This window comes from Ovis canadensis, chromosome 1 (genome assembly GCF_042477335.2).
Source record: "Ovis canadensis isolate MfBH-ARS-UI-01 breed Bighorn chromosome 1, ARS-UI_OviCan_v2, whole genome shotgun sequence".
In the NCBI taxonomy this organism is placed as follows: domain Eukaryota; kingdom Metazoa; phylum Chordata; class Mammalia; order Artiodactyla; family Bovidae; genus Ovis; species Ovis canadensis.
The window spans coordinates 205,555,673-205,575,724 of NC_091245.1; the positions used below are offsets into that span (position 1 = coordinate 205,555,673).

The window sequence follows — 20,052 nt, forward strand, 5'->3', positions numbered from 1 at the left end:
ATTCCATCATGGCTGAAAGCACAAGTTCAAAGTCTATCAATGTTTTTAATCATCACTCTTGAGACTGCCACCACTGCCACTGCTGCCGCAGTTGCTAGGAGTCAGGGAGAGCTGATCTGGGGGCTTCCCTGTTAAGACAGAAAAGAATCTGCTCTCAATGTGGGAGACCCAGGTTTGATTCCTGGGTCAGGAAGATCCCCTGGAGAAGGATATGGCTACCCACTCCAGTATTCTTGCCAGGGAAATTCCAGACAGAGGAGTCTGGTGGGCTACAGTCCATGAGGTCACAAAGAGTCAGACATGACCAAGTGACTGACACTTTTACACTTCCAGACAAAAGAAAACATCTAAGTGTGGGATAATAATTATTCTTAACCTAGTGAATTCTATTGAATCACCATTTCTTCTTCTGGATTTGCCTAGTTTCTAAATTCTGAAAATACTGGAAGACTCTTTCACATATATTTATGCTCTGAAGTTCTAATATCTCAGGGAGATTTGAGCAAGATACTATGTGTTCAGTTCAGTCCGACTCTTTGTGACCCCATGAACTGCAGCACGCCAGGCCTCCCTGTCCATCACCAACTCCCAGAGCTCACCCAAACTCATGTCCATCGAGTCGGTGATGCTATCCAGACATCTCATCCTCTGTCGTCCCCTTCTCCTCCTGCCCCCAATCCCTCCCAGCATCAGAGTCTTTTCCAATGAGTCAACTCTTCGCATGAGGTGGCCAAAGAATTGGAGTTTCAGCTACAACATCAGTCCTTCCAAAGAACACCCACGACTGGTCTCCTTTAGGATGGACTGGTTGGATCTCCTTGCAGTCCAAGGGACTCTCAAGAGTCTTCTCCAACACCACAGTTCAAAAGCATCAATTCTTCGGTGCTCAGCTTTCTTCAGAGTCCAACTCTCACATCCATACATGACCACAGGAAAAACCATAGCCTTGACTAGCCGGACCTTTGTGGCAAAGTAATGTCTCTGCTTTTGAGTATGCTATCTAGGTTGGTCATAACTTTTCTTCCAAGGAGTAAGCGTCTTTTAATTTCATGGCTGCAGTCACCATCTGCAGTGATTTTGGAGGCCCCAAAAATAAAGTCTGACACTGTTTACACTGTTTCCCCATCCACTTCCCATGAAGTGACAGGACCAGATGCCATGATCTTTGTTTTCTGAATGTTGAGCTTTAAGCCAACTTTTTCACTCTCCTCTTTCACTTTCATCAAGAGGCTTTTTAGTTCTTCTTCACTTTCTGCCATAAGGGTGGTGTCATCTGCATATCTGAGGTTATTGATATTTCTCCCAGCAATCTTGATTCCAGCTTGTGTTTCTTCCAGTCCAGCATTTCTCATGATGTACTCTGCATACAAGTTAAATAAGCAGGGTGACAATATACAGCCTTGATGTACTCGTTTTCCTATTTGGAACCAGTCTGTTGTTCCATGTCCAGTTCTAACTTTTGCTTCCTGACCTGCATATAGATTTCTCAAGAGGCAGGTCAGGTGGTCTTGTATTCCCATCTCTTGAAGAATTTTCCACAGTTTCTTGTGATCCACACAGTCAAAGGCTTTGGCATAGTCAATCAAGCAGAAATAGATGTTTTTCTGGAACTCTCCTGCTTTTTCCATGATCCAGCAGATGTTGGCAATTTGATCTCTGGTTCCTCTGCCTTTTCTAAAACCAGCTTGAACATCTGGAAGTTCACGGTTCACGTACTGCTGAAGCCTGGCTTGAAGAATTTTGAGCATTACTTTACTAGCATGTGAGATGAGTGCAATTGTGCAGTAGTTTGAGCATTCTTTGGCATTGCCTTTCTTTGGGATTGGAATGAAAACTGACTGTTTTCCAAATTTGCTGGCATATTGAGTGCAGCACTTTCACAGCATCATCTTTTAGGATTTGAGATAGCTCAACTGGAATTCCATCACTTCCACTAGCTTTGTTCATAGTGATGCTTTAGACACTCATAAATAAGACCTTCATTACTATTTTTTTCCGGGAAATTATACAGAGAAGCTCCACAAGAGTCTAAATTTCCTGCTTAAAGATTACTGACTTAGCAAACATGAGATCACAATTTCAAGTAATTTAACTGTAAACTACCTATGTAAATGGGCTTCCCTGGTGGCACTAGTGGTTAAGAGTGAAGTGAATGTTGCTCCATCCTGTCCAACTCTTTGTGACCCCCATGGACTATACAATCCATGAAATTCTCTTGGCCAGAATACTAGAGTGGGTAGCCTTTTCCTTCTTCAGGGGATCTTCCCAACCCAGGAATCGAACCCAGGTCTTCTGCATTGCAGATGGATTATCAGCTGAGCCACAGGGGAAGCCCAAGAATACTGGAGTGGGTAATCTATCCCATCTCCAGTGGATCTTCCCTATCCAGGAATCGAACTGGACCCCCCTGCCAATGCAGGAGACATAAGAGATGTGGGTTGGGAAGATCCCCTGTAGGAGGGCATGGCAACCCACTTCAGTATTCTTGCCTGGACAATCCCAGGGACAGAAGAGGCTGGTGGGCTGCAATCCATAGGGTCGCAAAAACTTGGCACACACACCTGTGTAAATAGCTAAATGCCACTGTCATTGCTTAAAATATAGTAAAATTAATATTGGAGAAGGAAATGGCAACTCACTCCAGTGTTCTTGCCTAGAGAATCCCAGGGACGGAGGAGCCTGATGGGCTGCTGTCTATGGGGTCGCACAGAGTCAGACACGACTGAAGCGACTTAGCAGCAGCAGCAGCAGCAATACTAAAATAACTTTTAGGTCTTCCTTCTCTGCAGACTCCTACATTTCATCTATCTCCTATTCCTAAAGAATTTTTCTCTCAAAGCTCTCTCTGCCTTTCAATGACCACAGTCTTCATACCTGTTCAAGTCTTTAGCAATTATCCATATACTTCCAAAGCCTCACAAGCTACCCATCTCTGTAGTCTTTAATTCCTTAAATCTATCAGGCTTGTTGTCACCACATAAAACTTTCTAAAATATCTTGCTTTTACAGTTTCTTTCTTATGAACTTTAAATTTCACTTCATTATTTTTAGTATAAAAGTTAAAATTTCTTTGGTATTAGTTACATTTCTGAATAGCAGATAACAGGAATTATTGTTTTAATTCACATTCTTGAATACTTACAAATAAATTCACATCCACTTCAACCTAGTTAGTGGTTTTCAAAGAAACATCAAGACATAAAAACTCCTCAGAATTCTTAAAATAAAACAACAAAATATCAAGTTTATCAAAACAATGCTAAAATAACAGATTATCCTTACCAGCGCCTGGCTCACGTTTCCTCCAGTGGCTAGTGATTTGAAATGGCTGCTATTATAGACCAACTGAACTTCTGAGATCTCCACTGTTTCCAGCTCCTCCTGAGTTTGCCGATCAATCACATGCAACTTCTCTACACTGTCCAAGAGCACAATTGTGCGTGAGTTTATCCACTGTAATTCAAGCACACAGAAACACAAAAGTGAGGCCCATCCCACATCATCATCCAGGAAGAGAAGAAAGCTTGGCCAGTCAGTGAAATGACACTGAGGACCTTAACCATTTAATCAATCAGGTGATGATAACACAATCACAGCAAGAACTACTCAGTACCAGCCCAAAGAACAGCAGGTGCACAGCACAGTATTGAGCTCTGATGGTATTAAAGTGATTCATAATGTAAAAGAAGGCTAACTGAGAGCCCTAATAGATATTATGGGATAAACTGTTTATCAAATTTTTTTTAAAGATAGTACATTGACACAATAACTTAAAAGTGACTAACTTTGTATTTCTGCTATTTTTGACATTAATCAAACAAAATGGCAATGAAACCTCATAAACCTAGCTGGTCAAAAAATGATCATTAGCATTTAAATATTACATATTTTAAAATAGAAACTATTTTAAAAATATATATTTCCTTCACCTACAAATTATGGCAGAGTTCTTTGCTCTATTTCTCTATATAGTCTGAATATTTGTTAATGAGTACTATTACAATTTTAAAAGTAATAATGTTAAAATCTGCTAAAGGATGTCATTTTGATTAAATTTCTTGGGTTACATATAAAATTTATTTTCAAAATTTTTTTTGAAAATTCTCAATTCCTCCTCAAGAAATAAATGAAGTCTTAAAATCTGTACAATTAGAATTCCAAATTAGCCAGAACAAAGTATTTCCCCTGCACTTTCTCTGATACTAGTTTTGGTTTATTTATATGATCTCTTTCCATGCTCAGAAATTATCTGCATAATCAAATAACAATCAAAACCAATCAAGTTAAGAATGGATCGATTTTTCTCTTTTAACTATGCTACACGTGTATATACTTTATCACTGCAGTGGTTGCTGTAAGGGAAAGGTTTGGTTTTTCAAAAAAACATTGTCTCTCAGAAAACAGAGTTTGACACTCAAACCATTTACAAAGAACTTTTGTAATGTGCTCTCTTGATTACTTTGAGAAACAAAGTACCATTCAGAAAAGACATTATTTAGCCTTGTACAAACTTTAGTGCTAGCTTTTACAGGCTTTCAAAGGTCACCTGGTTAAGAGAAAGAATGAGCAAGAATGTTAGCATGTTTAGCAATTATTCTTGGGATTAGACTCTCACTATTTTAATTGTTGACACACTGTAAACAAGCCTTTTAAAGGTCACTTACAAAGCAATGCGGTTAGGGGTCATATCATGAATATGTCACAGGACAAATGAAAAACACCCACTGTCCTACTATTAGAATGGCTACTTGTGGTTGGGGAGTTTTTCCCAGGGACAGAATCATATGCAGATGTTTACAGAGATGTACCTCAAACATCTTAAATGCAAGTGATAATGATGAATTCTAGACAAATATGTTAGACAATTCCACAAGGGATTCTGGTAATGACAAAACACTGATGTCTAATAAACATAGGAAGAGGTTGAACAAAATTATTTCATGAAATGTATATGGGAAAAAAGTGTTATTTCTAAATCAAGTCTGTAAGATTTAAAAAGCAATGTACAACTAAATTAATAAATCATCTATTATAAAAATTGATACGAAAGGAAATAATCTTTTCTAAAAAAACCCAAAGGTTGCTCAGGACCGAGATACATGGTAGAGAGAGAACTCTGCCAAGTTTTTAGCCACAAGAAAATAGTATCTCCTGAACCAATGAGGACATACTCAGAAGTACCAAGATGTGTTTACAAAGAAAGCCCGGCAATGATCCTGAAGAAATTATTCTGATCTACCCTTCAAGCTATTCAAGATATTAAAGAAAACTTTTGGTGATCTTGCCAGTGTTCAGCAGGCTGAAGGACAATAAAAATGATGTGTGGCATCACACCAATGTCAAGACTGTTTTCAGTACAAGCAGGACTTCACTTCTGTCCACATTTTATATGATCCTAAAGGTCATGGTTTACGGCAAAAATCCTGGGAGCCTTAACAGAACATGGACTCAGAACAATTATACAAAGTAAATGGGGGTATTTCATTTCAATAATACTCACAGTAAAGTTGATGAGGTCATAGTATAGGTGAAGATGCTTTTGCTTAGTAACATGTATCGCTCCAGATTCATCTCTCTTAACCTGATGATGGAATAAAAACAACCTGAATATCAGCTACTGTTTGAGAGACTTTAAAAAGTTTCTCACCTACTCAATCCATCTAGAACATGATTTCCATTCAGAATATGGGTAAAACAAATACTGGTAACTAAAGAAACTATTAAACAAATGAAAAAAATCACTCACAAGTATATGTAGTATATCTGGTATAATCCATGGTCAGTGGTCAAGCTATCAGTTTAGGCATACCATTGTATTAAATGCACTTCACTTTACTGTGCTTCCAGATATTGTGTATTTTACGAACTGAAGGTCTGTGGCGACCTTGAGTCAATCTACTGACACCATTTTTCCAACAGCATCTGCTCGCTTGCTTACTGTCTCTGTGTCACATTCTGGTAATTTTTGCAGTAGTTCAAACTTCTCCAGTATTATTTGTTATAGTAATCCGTGATTAGTAGTCTTTGATGTTACTATTGTAATTGTTTTGGCTTTTTTTAAGCAATGAAGTATTTTTTAATTAAGGTATGTACTCTGCTTTTTTTAAGAGATAATGTTATTACATACTTAAAAGACTACAATGTAGTGCAAACATAACTTTTCTACCCCCTGGGAAACCAATCAACTTACGTAACTCACTGCATTGCAGTATTTGCTTTATTGCAGTGGTCTGAAACGGAACCAGTAATATCCCCAGGGTATGCCTGTACTGGCAAATGTAATATTCACTCTGTCATACTCCGAACAAACTAACTTCATCACATCAATAACTGTATTTAGCCAGAGTTAAAGCATAAAATAGGATTAGTGGCATGGTGTAAAAAAAGTAAAACAAAAGTACATTAAAAGGAAAAAAAGGTGCTGCAGTGACCAACACTAGGCTCTTCTGAAATATGACACCAGTATAGCTCAAACAGCCAGAAATGCCATGTTTTGTTTATGTCCTTCAGTCCCCCTGAAAAGCCTTGTCTTTCCTTCAAAATGCTATCCCTCTCACTGCAACCATCCTTGTCTAAAGACCTCACTTGCTTTATTACAAGAGCAAAACCCTTCATTTCCCTCCAACCTCCTATAATCTGTTCTTTTTGCTATTTGTACGGTGCTATTCCTAAAATGTCACTTTAATCATATCACTTTAATTACCTAAGAACCTGTGATGGTTTCCCCTTACCAATCTAGGGCAATTATTATACAATCTAGATCAGAGGTTAGCAAACTTTTTCTGTAAAAAGCCATACAGTAAGTATTTTCAGATCTGCAGAGCATACAATCTCTGTTGTAACTACTCAACTCCGCCACTGTTGCGCAAAAGCAGCCATAAATAAGACATAACCAAATGGGCATGAAATAATACTTCACAAAATCAAGTAGCCAGCCACCTCTGGCCCACAGGCCATAGTTTGCCAACCCCTAATCTAGATCCATGCCATATATTCCACTTTATTTTCAACAATAAGCTTCTCCCTGTTATTAATTCTAACATTTAATACTGACTTTCTATATATTTAAGTACTGTCCTAGTAGTTGGAATACAGCAGTAGGGTTGGTTTTAGACTTATGGAGCTTTCAGTCTAGCGAAGAAGAAAAATGTTAAATAAGGAATTTTAGAAGTGCTGAATGTTATAAAAGAAGGTATTATGGATGTCTGTAGTGGGAAATGCTAATTGAGGTCAGTAGGTCAAGGAAGGCAATGCTAATCATGAGCTAGGATAATGTTGAAGAGAGCACAGAGCTTTCCTGGCAGAGATGATGGCATATGTAAAGACACCAAGGCCAAAGACATGGAAGCATCCTAAACGTCCATCAACAGATGAATGGATAAAGAAGATGTGATACATAAATAAATGCAGTGTTACTCAGCCACAAGGAAGAATGAAACAATCCCTGCGCAGCACCATGGATGGGCCTAGAGACTGTCATACTAAGTAAATCAGACAGAGAAAGATAAATACATGGTATCGCTTTTATGTGGAATTTAAAAAAATGATACAAGTCAACTTATTTACAAAACAGAAACAGGTTCACAGACATAGAAAACAAACTTATGGTTACCACGGGGCAAGAGGGAGTGGGATAACTTAAGAATTTGGGATAAGCACATACAAACCATTATAGATAAAAGATAAACAGCAAGGTCCTACTGTAAAGCACAGGAAATTATATACAATATTTCATAATATCTACAATAGAAAAGCTGGAAAAGAATATATATATATATAAACTGTCACAATAAACTGGAAAATTCTGAAAGAGATGGGAATACCAGACCACCTGATCTGCCTCTTGAGAAACCTATATGCAGGTCAGGAAGCAACAGTTAGAACTGGACATGGAAAAACAGACTGGTTCCAAATAGGAAAAGGAGTACATCAAGGCTGTATATTGTCACCCTGCTTATTTAACTTGTATGCAGAGTACATCATGAGAAACGCTGGGCTCAAAGAAGCACAGCTGGAATCAAGATTGTCAGGAGAAGTATCAATAACCTCAGATATGCAGATGACACCACCCTTATGGCAGAAAGTGAAGAGGAACTAAAAAGCCTCTTGATGAAAGTGAAAGAGGAGAGTGAAAAAGTTGGCCTAAAGCTCAACATTCAGAAAACAAAGATCATGGCATCAGGTCCCATCACTCATGGGAAATAGATGGGGAAACAGTGGAAATAGTGTCAGACTTTATTTTTTGGGGCTCCAAAATCACTGCAGATGGTGATTGCAGCCATGAAATTACAAGACACTTACTCCTTGGAAGGAAAGTTATGACCAACCTAGATAGCATACTCAAAAGCAGAGACATTACTTTGCCAACAAAGGTCCATCTAGTCAAGGCTATGGTTTTTCCAGTGGTCATGTATGGATGTGAGAGTCGGACTGCGAAGAAAGCTGAGCACCGAAGAATTGATGCTTTTGAACTGTGGTGTTGGAGAAGACTCTTGAGAGTCCCTTGGACTGCAAGGAGATCCAACCAGTCCATCCTAAAGGAGATCAGTCCTGGGTGTTCACTGGAAGGACTGATGCTGAAACTGAAACTCCAGTACTTTGGCCACCTCATGCAAAGAATTGACTCACTGGAAAAGACTGATCCTGGGAGGGATTCGGGGAAGGAGGAGAAGGGGACGACAGAGGATGAGATGGCTGAATGGCATCACCAACTTGATGCACATGAGTTTGAGTGAACTCTGGGAGTTGGTGATGGACAAGGAGGCGTGGCGTGCTACAATTCATGGGGTCGCAAAGAATCGGACACGACTGAGCAACTGAACTGATATATAAACTGAATCACTTTGTTGTACACCAGAAACTAACTCAATAATGTCAATTTAAAATATATCAAATTAAAATACGTCAATTTAAAAAAGAAATAAAAAGAACTGAGGCAAAAGACTAGTTAGGAAGCTATTTCAGAGCCTGGGTTAGAAATGCCTGCGGTTTAGGCTAGGGAAGCAGCATAGGGGAGACAAAAAAAAAGGAAGTAAATTAGAGTCAGCAGGATGTGTGACAGAGCAGGAATAGAGAGAAAAATGCGACTAAAAGGGAACTCCTAGATCTCAGGCTGGAGAAACTAAGTGGACAGTGAGCCACTTACTTCACTGAGCTAGGAAACCCAAGAAGAGATTCCACAGGCACATTCTTATCTCTGTATCTTCAGTTCATCTTATTTTCCCCAATATGTATATCCACCCCTCCTGCATTATTTGCCCTGTACCCTTCATAAAGTCTTCCACAGCCTCTGTAATCCATACAAATCTCTTCATACTCCAAACTTACATCAAGTTTTAAATTCTCATCACATAGTAGAGTCCTTAAACTGTCCTCACTAGTAGCAACGAACATACTGGTTTTGCCTTTCAAACCATATTTTAACCTATTTTTAAAAAGAAATTAAGTTTTATATGTCCTCCAATTGCCTCATGTCCACTACAATGTAAAGGACATAGTAGGTGCTCAATGATACTTTCTAATAAACACACTACATGTAGGTAGGTAAGCCATTAATATAGACCTATGTACATTCAAATATTTACACATACACATAAACCATTAATTATCTGTTAGTCAAAGGAGATGGAAATAAGAAATATACCATGAGGCGGCATGGAGCTGAGGGTTTTCCATGTTAACCACTAAAGCCTCAAAAATTAAATAGGTCACTCTTTCTCCAAAGAATTACGATAGTATATTTCTTTGACACAACATTAAATTACTGGTGAATCAGAATGATAACCTGTGACAAAGGACTTCAGCACGGATAGGACTTACCAGGAGAAAATGAACAACATCTCCTCTGCAGAAGGCAAGCATGGGATTCACGTAATTATGCACTGCCACAAAGTGCCAGGCCAGCAACGGAACGCTGGAAGGATCCATCTGGGTAAGAAGGAAAATAAAATCATTGTTAATACAAGAATAAAGAGAAAACTCTGGTTTAAAACAGCAATGGACTGGTGTTCCTTGGTAAAAACTTCTAATTTCTCATTAAAATTCCAGCAGAGTAGGGATTGATTGGGAAGCGTCAAGAAGGAACCTTCTTTGTGGACAGTAATGTTCCACATCTTGACAGAAGTTTGGGTTACATAAGTATCTATATTTGGCAAAGTTTAGCAAATGTACACTCAAGATCTGTGTGTTTTGTTGTATGTAAATTTTTCTACCAAAGGAAAGACTTTGAATACTGAACTGTACTTAATCATATGCATGTTGAATATTTAGGGAGGAAAAAAGAGTACTAATTTCTGCAATTTACTTGGAAGCACATTTAAAAAAAAACAATTTGATGAGTGACAATAAACTGGTATATAATGAAGTATACAATAAAATACTAATGGTAGAGTTTTACAATGGTAGGTATATAGATGTTTAATGTAAAATCCTTTCAACTTCTCTATTTGAAAATGTTCATAATAAAATATTGGGGGAAAATCAACAAAAACAAAGATGGAAACACATACCATGATAAATCTCAATTAGCCAATGAAGGTCACCTAAGAACAGTTAATGGTAATCTGAGCAGGCTCTACCATCTGAAAGGGTAGGCCTGCTTCCCCTGGGGCCCAGAGAGAGAGTACCAATAAGAAAACTGAAGAGTGAGCTCCCTCGTTACAGGGCCTACTTTCTGGACCAGTCTTGGTTCTACACCGTCATTCTCCATCCCATCCCATCCACGCCTCTCCTTACATATTCACTGGAAGAAAACATCACTTTGAAAGCATCCAAGCAGGAAGGAAAAGAGATACCGAGGTGTGCACAATACATTGCGAGAAGCATCCCCCAAAATGAAATATCACAGGCAGAAGAAACCCCGGAAAGAATATGTCAGAGCAATTCACACTATATTACGGTGGGGTGCTCTCCCTCAGTAGCTCAATATCAAAGCAGCCGCTGTTCATGAGAGAAAACTTAACAGAATAAAGGAAGGGAAGTATAGATCTTGTGATCCCCAGGACACTGCTCTGGTCGCCAGCTGACAGTTTTGGTCACATCAAGGTAAGCAGACAGAGAGCTGATTTCCATTCTATCTAGCTTTCTGACAGCCTCACAGAATTCACCACTCGTGAATCATCTTCCCCTACCTCCCAAAATGGTCTTTTTGCCCATAAGATGGAGAGAATTACTCACCCGTCCATAAGGAAAAGTCATCCACACTTTCAAGGATGGCTTCAATCCAATGACCAGTATCTTTAGGGAGAAGAAATAAATTTTCACTATTTACCCTGCAATTTTCAGATTTTTGGTATTCAAAGTCTGTTAAGTTATAAGCTTCATCTTCTAAATACCTTTGTTAAGGATGCCATGGCCAATAACGAAAACTGTGTGATGGGATGATCTTTCAACTCGGGCTTAGAGTGGAGAGGTTCAATACAGCAAACTTCACCCTTGGAACCGCTAAACAGGCATCGAGATTCACAAGTTCTCACTCCCATCACTCTCCTGAAAATTTAACCCAAAATGCAGAATCAACTTAGCAATGATCCAAGGCACTATATCTCTACAGCAGATGACTACAAAAGCCTCCTGATCCCTACTCCTGCCCCCAACAATCCAAACTCCACATGACATCAGTGTGTCCTTTTCAACGTAGGGTCAGATTTACCACCTTCTCCTATGGCTTCTCCCTCTCCAATGGCTTCCCACTGTACACAAAATAAAATCGACTCTCACCAGGTTTAAAACGTCCTGTACGATTTTATATGATCTCTCTCCTGCCTGCACTCCTCTCCCACTGCTACTGCTCCTGATAAGCACATGCTCCAGCCACAGTGGCCTTCTGTCTGCTGCTCCAGCAGGCCACGGTGTGCCCACCTCGAAGTTTCTGTGCTTGAATATCCCTCTGCCTGGAACACTTATTCCAGGTCTTTTCATTTGTTGACTAGATTATCATCCAGGTTTTTGTTTAAATGTCACCTTCAGAGAGAAGCCTTCCTAAATGATTCTCAAATGCACTCCAGCACACTGATCTGTCTTATTTTCTTCACAGCACTCAAAGTTATTTATGTGTTGGTTTATTGACTGTCTCTCTACCCCTACCCCAACTAGAATGTAAGTTCTACCAGAGTAGCAACCTTGACCGGTACACAGCCATAACGCTGGTATCTAGAACAATGCCTACACATAGGGGATAGCCAATAAACATCAGCTGAATAAATCAATAGTGCTGCGCTAGGTGCTGAGAGAGGGCATCAGAGGCCAGACAGGCAGAAACCACGATCACAGAAAACTAACCAATCTAATCACATGGACCACAGTCTCGTCAAACTCAATGAAACTGAAGCATGCCGCGTAGGGCCACCCAAGACAGACAGGTCCTGGCGGAAAGTTCTAACAAAATGTGGTCCACTGGAGAAGGGAATGGCAAACCACTTCAGTATTCTTGCCTTGAGAACCCCATGAACAGTATGAAAAGGTAAAAAGACAGGACAATGAAAGATGAACTCCCCAGGTCTGTAGGTGCCCAACATGCTATGGGAGAAGGGTAGAGAAATAACGACAAAAGAATGAAGAGACAGAGCCAAAGCAAAAACACCACCCAGTTGTGGATATGACTGGTGATGGAAGCAAGGTCCAATGCCATAAAGAACAATATTATATAGGAACCTGGAATGTTAGGTCCATGAATCAGGGCAAATTGGAAGTGGTCAAACAGGAGATGGCAAGAGTGAATGTCAACATTTTAGGAATCAGCGAACTAAAATGGACTGGAATGGGTGACTAACTCAGATGACCATATCATACCTACTACTGTGGGCAAAAATCCCTTAGAAGAAATGGGAGTCTCCATCATAGTCAACAAGAGAGTCCGAAATGCAGTACTTGAATGCAATCTCAAAAACAACAGAATGATCTCTGTTCACTTCCAAGGCAAAGCATTCAATATCACAGTAATCCAAGTCTATGGCCCAAGCGGTAATGCTGAAACAGCTGTAGTTGAATGGTTCTATGAAGACCTACAAGACCTTTTAGAACTAACACCCAAAAAATATATCCTTTTCATTAAAGGGGACTGGAATGCAAAAGTAGGAAGTCAAGAAACACCTGGAGTAACAGGCAAATTTGGTCTTGGAGTACAAAATGAAGCAGAGCAAAGGCTCATAGAGTTTTGCCAAAAGAATGCACTGATCGTAGCAAACACCCTCTTCCAACAACATAAGAGAAGACTCTACACGTGGACATCACCAGATGGTCAACACCAAAATAAGACTGATTATATTCTCTGCAGCCAAAGATGGAGAAGCTCTATACAGTCAGCAAAAACAACACTGGGAGCTGACTGTGGCTCAGATCATGAACTCCTTATTGCCAAATTCAGACTTAAATTGAAGAAGGTAAGGAAAACCACTAGACCATTCAGGTATGACCTAATTCAGATCCCTTATGACTGTACAGTGGAAGTGGGAAATAGTTTTAAGGAAGTAGATCTGAGAGAGTGCCCAATGGATAGAAGATAGTGACACTGTATAGGAGACAGGGAGCAAGACCATCCCCAAGAAAAAGAAATGCAAAAAAGCAAAATGGCTCTCTGAGGAGCCTTACAAATAGGTGTGAAAAGAAGAGAAGCAAAAAACAAGGGAGAAAAGTAAAGATATACCCATTTGAATGCAGAGTTCCAAAGAGTAGCAAGGAGAGATAAGAAAGCCATCCTCAGCAATCAGTGCAAAGAAATAGAGGAAAACAATAGAGTGGGAGAGGCTAGAGATCTCTTCAAGATAATTAGAGATACCAAGGGAACATTTCATGCAAAGATGGGCTTAATAAAGGACAGAAATGGTATGCTTCTAAAAGAAGATATTAAGAAGAGGCCACAAGAATACACAGGAGAACTGTACAAAAAAGTTCTTCACAACCCAGATGACCACAATGGTGTGATCACTTACCCAGAGCCAGACATCCTAGAATGTGAAGTGAACTGGGCTTTAGGAAGCATCACTATGAACAAAGCTAGTGGAGGTGATGGAATTCCAGTAGAGCTATTTCAAATCCTGAAAGATGATGCTGTGAAAGTGCTACACTCAATATGCCAGAAAATTTGGAAAACTCAGCAGTGGCCACAGGACTGGAAAAGTCAGTATTCATTCCAATCCCAAAGAAAGGCAATGCCAAAGAATGCTCAAACTACCGCACAATTGCACTCATCTCAAACACTAGTAAAGTAATGCTCAAAATTCTCCAAGTCAGGCTTCAACAATACGTGAACTGTGAACTTCCAGATGTTCAAGCTGGTTTTAGAAAAGGCAGAGGAACCAGAGATCAAATTGCCAACATCCGCTGGATCATCAAAAAAGCAAGAGAGTTCCAGAAAAACATCTATTTCTGCTCTATTGACTATGCCAAAGCCTTTGACTGTGTGGATCACAATAAACTGTGGAAAATTCTGAGAGAGATGGGAATACCAGACCACCTGACCTGCCTCTTGAGAAACCTATATACAGGTCAGGAAGCAAGAGTTGGAACTGGACATGGAACAACAGACTGGTTCCAAATAGGAAAAGGAGTACGTCAAGGCTGTATATTGTCACCCTGCTTATTTAACTTGTATGCAGAGTACATCATGAGAAACGCTGGGCTCAAAGAAGCACAAGCTGGAATCAAGATTGCTGGGAGAAATATCAATAACCTCAGATATGCAGATGACACCACTCTTATGGCAGAAAGCGAAGAGGAACTAAAAAGCCTCTTGATGAAAGTGAAAGAGGAGAGTGAAAAAGTTGGCTTAAAGCTCAACATTCAGAAAACGAAGATCATGGCATCCGGTCCCATCACTTCATGGGAAATAGATGGGGAAACAGTGGCTGACTATTTTTGAGAGGGCTCCAAAATCACTGCAGATGATGACTGCAGCCATGAAATTAAAAGATGCTTACTCCTTGGAAGGAAAGCTATGACCAACCTAGACAGCATACTCAAAAGCAGAGACATTACTTTGTCAACAAAGGTCCATCTAGTCAAGGCTATTGTTTTTCCAGTGGTCATGTATGGATATGGAAGTTGGACTATAAAGAAAGCTGAGCACAGAAGAATTGATGCTTTTGAATTGTGGTGTTGGAGAAGACTTTTGAAATTTCCTTGGACTGCAAGGAGATCCAACCAGTCCATCCTAAAGGAGATCAGTCCTGGGTGTTCACTGGAAGGACTGATGTTGAAGCTGAAACTCCAACACTTTGGCCACCTGATGCGAAGAACTGACTCATTTGAAAAGACTCTGATGCTGGGAAAGATTGAAGGTGGGAGGATAAGGAGACGAAAGAGGATGAGATGGCTGGATGGCATCTCTGACTCAATGGACATGGACAGGGAGGCCTGGCATGCTGCAGGCCATAGCGTCGCAAACAGTAGGATACGACTGAGCGACTGAACTGAACTGGTATTTTTCAAACAATTACTTTGAACTTGATATTGTCAGGAGGCGTGTGAAATGTAAGAAACATAGTCCTTACTTTGAAGAACTTTGGAAATAGAATACACAATGAATTTTTTTGTCTTTTTAAACTCAGATTTATAAATGTTCTTACACATATCTAAACAGTCTTTCCCTTTATTTAAAGAGTAAACAGGGCAATTCAAAGGCAAAAGGAACCTTGTACACCTGGTCATTATGGTTATAACCAACTGGGCCTGGGGTCTAAACTGAAATTACTGATATACTCCAGGATAATGGTTCCCAAGATTGACAGAGTTTAGGAACATTTTGGGGAGGAGGAGTCTAGAATCCCAACTCGGACGTACTGAGACAGAATTTGGGGGGACCAGGCATGGTGTTCCGTATGTTCTATAAGCCTCCCCAGATAAGTGTAATACACAGCCACAACCTATTTACAATCGCTTGGGTTTTCCAGACCTCTTCATATTCAACTTCAAGTCATTAAATTGGAGCTAATCTTTTCATTTGTCTACAAATGTCCAATAGTCTTACTTAAATGTCAATTCAAAAACAGAGCCTCCGCTGTCGTTGCAAATTGCAAGAGTTGGATCATCTGTAAACTAAACAGAGAAGGAATTTATTTTCTTAATGATTTTTAAACAACCAGTCAAATGTTAAAAAGGGGAAAAATTATAAAATTTTAAAAATACAAGACAAACACATTTAATAGCATTTGAAATCACCTAGACTGACCTCATTACTCTAAACATACAAACTTACCCATATTTAGAATAAAAATGGTTCAATATCATTAAAAACTGAGACTTTAAAGAAGTAAAACCCTCTCAAAAGGATAAAAGAAAAATATAAACTATGATTCATAAAAGCCCTAAACTTCTCTACTTGGGTTCTTACATTAATTTTTTCAAACTTGCTATTAAGCTGAATAGGATAGTTTGGAAATACTTAAAGCTGCCTAGCTTTCAAGAATAAAGTCACAGTAAAAGATATTTGATGTCTCTGGGAAATAAGTTTGTTACAATATGTTTTCAGAATAACTGAAGAGTTAATCTACTATATTTAAAAAGAGTTTAACTTTTTATGCAACTCTTCCTAAAATGTGCTGCCCCTTCAGTCTTCTTCAATAAAGTATACTTTAGTTACTATTATCTACCCTGGAAAACTCAATAAATAATGTTCACGATGAGACTGTCCTAAGGGCTGATGCGGCCTGATAGATGTGCACGCCAATAGATACAAAATTGAATAACTTAATTTATATCACTTCCAGTGACTAGTCTTCCTAACCCCAAAGGTTGTAAAACCATCCTAACTGGCATGCCTTTGGACTCTTCCAGAATGGCTGAGGTACAGGAGGCTACTATGAAATGCATCTTCTTCAACCACACACAGGCAAAGTACAGAAGTCCTACACTGTGGTTCTCAAAGGCCTAGCTGAGCAGAGCAGTTGCAAAAGTGGAGTGTAGAGAAAATAATAGCATTCATAATTTTTATTTATTTTCTACTTCCTGTGTATGTGTTTTATGATATACTTAGATTTAGCACAGCAGTACATTTAATTTTAATATATTTTATATATATATATACACACACACACACACAGACATGTGTGTGTGTGTGTGTGTGTATGAATTAAAGCCCAAATTATTATTGATGGGATGTGTAGGGTTAAGTCTGGAGAATAATGAGTAAGAGGTTGACAGCATAAGTAGCCTTTGTCAATAGCAGGCCTCAGAATTACTGAGAAGTGTCTATACTTGTGGCATTCCCAAGCAACACAAGTGTGCTTTCAATGTCAGCTACATTCTTCTGCTTTTATTTCTTCTGCCTTTTTCTGTCTTTACCTCTTCTGTTTCTTACTGTTTCTCTCAAAGATTTTGCTTTTTTCTGCAAATGGATTGGATTTTCATAAGGCACCAAACAAACATTTACTGAGCAACTACTACATGTAACACACAGAAATAAAAGAGAAACAGATCCTGGTTTCAAAGACCTTAATCTATTAAAGGAGATAAGGCATAACACAAACAATAACATATTAGAAGTTGGCTCATGCCGTATGAAAACAGGTCAAGAGAAACTGCCATGATGTTCAGAAAGGGGAGAAATTCTCTCTACTTGTCTTGGTTGTTTTCATTGTTACTAAATGCTTCAATGCTGCTTTGTCACAAGACTTTTTATATAACTGAGATGCAGACACATAAAATCCAGATGCTCCCAGACTTTAAAAAGCATATGCATGGATAAGAGAGGTCTGCACAGCTAACTAACCAAATGTGTACATGATTAAAATCCAGATCTGATTTTAGACTTCCCTAGTTATAATCCTGTACGTTTTATACTTCTGAACATGGACTCGACAGCATACGAAAACCAAGGTTCACATTGTATTTATAAATTAAATGTTACCTAAGGTGGTTTATTTTTTTCAGGCATGTAAGGAGAAAGTCAAGATTCGAACCTTGATGCTTTTCCTTTGGAGGCCTGGAAGAAAATAAACCAAGAAATTCGTCTCTAAACATAATGCAAACCTTGGTTCTTTCACAACCGGTGCCTTGAACCTTCAAGTAATTCCCAACAAAGTGTGACAGGGCACCCCACTTCAGCAGTAAAATCCTGGTGGACTAAGCAAAGAGTAACAAGACCTTTTAGAATCTGCACGTGAGTTTTCAGCAGCGTACTGCCTGTCTTTGCTGCCAATCTTTCATCTAGGATCACTTCAATTTACTCTCTTTCCTGCTGTGTCTACTAGACGTCAGTACGACTTATAGCTGAATGTTACCATGATAGCCTAGCTCTGGATTGTGCGTGGGAAAACATCTTGTTGGGCCAGTCACATAAAAGACAGTTCACTTCCAAGGATTCTGTTTATAAAGAAACCTACTTTAAAATGGATACAAGGGCATAATAAGAAAGATTATTAGAAAAAGAAAATAAGAACTGTACCTTAATATGTAATATTGCTGTTCCCGGAGGATGAGCATCTGTTATTGATCTTAGAAGCTTTCCACTGGCCAAATCCCACATAGTGATCTATAAGACAACTAAATGCTTTAAAAACAAATTTATTGCTCTTTTTTGGACTTAAGTATCTTGGCTTTTGGCTGAAATAATCTATTCCTGGCCTATAAACATTGCAGACAAAGAACTATAAAGTTAAAACATAACTAAAGGTTGCAGATCCACGAAAGCATGGGGCCCTTATTTCATCTTCATCCTCCCCTCATCCTACCCAGTCTACTTTTCCCTTCAGATTTTAAATCCTATTCTTTCACTGAAAGGTAAAAGAGATTTCTTTAATGAGTCAATCTCTTTAGCACTGGTAAAAATTATAAAAAGGGCTTACTGCCAAACCAATTAGTGACATGTAAGTCAGAAGAAGAGAAGAAACAAAACTTATTGCCCGGTTTCAGAAGTAAAAACAAATACCAAATTTGTGTTCAGGGACACAGTCACAAAGCAGAATATACTGTACTTAAAAATCAACAACAATCATCCTCACTACAAAAAGAAAGTACATTTTGTATAACAGCCTGGTTGGTTTATAAAAGCTATTTACGTATAGGGACACGTGAATTGAGATATTAAAAATCATAGACTCTGGCTCAGTCAGTAACTTAATTTAAAAATTTGGACAAAAGTCAGACCAAGCAAATTCAGGTTAGCTCTACAGACAGACATATCACTTTATAACATGTTTTTGTCTTCAAGATACTGATGTAGAGTTAACAGGTTTAATTCATTTTACACTGTCTTATAGGTAAAATAAAGTTCCTATTTACCTGTCCCTTAGCAAAGCCACAGAGAAGTCTTGAGCAGTCGTTGTTGATACTGAGGGCAGAGATAGCTCCATACTGACCTCCAACACTAGTGCTACCCAAGCAGAGTCGCAAAGCTTGATTCTGATCTAAGGAAAGCAATTGATAAAATCAAGTGAAAGAAATAAAGGGGTGACTAAGTATGTACATAGCATAAGCTTGTTTTCAAACACTTTGAGGTAGTAAGAATCAAATGAAGTTACGTTCATCTTAAAATATATTTATTGAGCATCTACTAGACAGTGGGCATTGAATTAGACACTAAGAATGCAGAAAAAAACAATAACTACAAGGAAGCATAATACAAAACTTACTAATGTTTAAAAAAATATTAAGAAAACTATCTCTTGGAACAACCAACTAACTTTCATTCTAGAATTGTATTTTTTGCCATTTTTAGAATGCAAGGTACATGAAATACCACCTTTTACAGTAGCTTTAAAACTTCAAAAATCAAAATTTACAGTTTAGCTAAAATTTACATTTATATTATCCCTGAAGAAAAGATTTACCAGGCAAATGAACAGTATAAATAAAATCATAGGATATGTTTAAATAACTTAAGGAAATTCTTTTCAAGCATTAACAGCTGATATGCTAAAAGCAAATAATTCAAATCGCTACTAAATAAAGTTACTTAAGGGCATGGATTCTGCCATAATCACCTCTGATTTCTCTAGGAAGCATTTGGATATTACTAAACTTTATTATCTAATAACTAGAAGAAATTCCTCTAGGACTTCTCCTAGGCAGTGCTTATTTTATATTATATAGAGCTCATTATTGTACCCACTTGAAAAC

At 38.6% G+C, this 20,052-nt stretch overlaps 1 protein-coding gene across 7 annotated transcripts in view; it reads right to left on the reverse strand.

Moving 5' to 3' along the window:
* The window catches only part of VPS8 (VPS8 subunit of CORVET complex), a 395,845-nt gene that overhangs the window by 238,920 nt on the left and 136,873 nt on the right, over positions 1 to 20,052 (reverse strand). For all 7 annotated transcript variants that reach the window (XM_069558731.1, XM_069558750.1, XM_069558751.1 and 4 more), the window contains 8 exons: positions 19,216 to 19,340; positions 18,380 to 18,466; positions 15,965 to 16,032; positions 11,334 to 11,487; positions 11,176 to 11,235; positions 9,820 to 9,927; positions 5,501 to 5,581; positions 3,283 to 3,453 (listed from right to left, as the gene is read on the reverse strand). In XM_069558731.1, the coding sequence (XP_069414832.1) occupies positions 3,283 to 3,453; positions 5,501 to 5,581; positions 9,820 to 9,927; positions 11,176 to 11,235; positions 11,334 to 11,487; positions 15,965 to 16,032; positions 18,380 to 18,466; positions 19,216 to 19,340 (854 nt within the window). The remainder of the gene's footprint in view (positions 1 to 3,282; positions 3,454 to 5,500; positions 5,582 to 9,819; positions 9,928 to 11,175; positions 11,236 to 11,333; positions 11,488 to 15,964; positions 16,033 to 18,379; positions 18,467 to 19,215; positions 19,341 to 20,052) is intronic.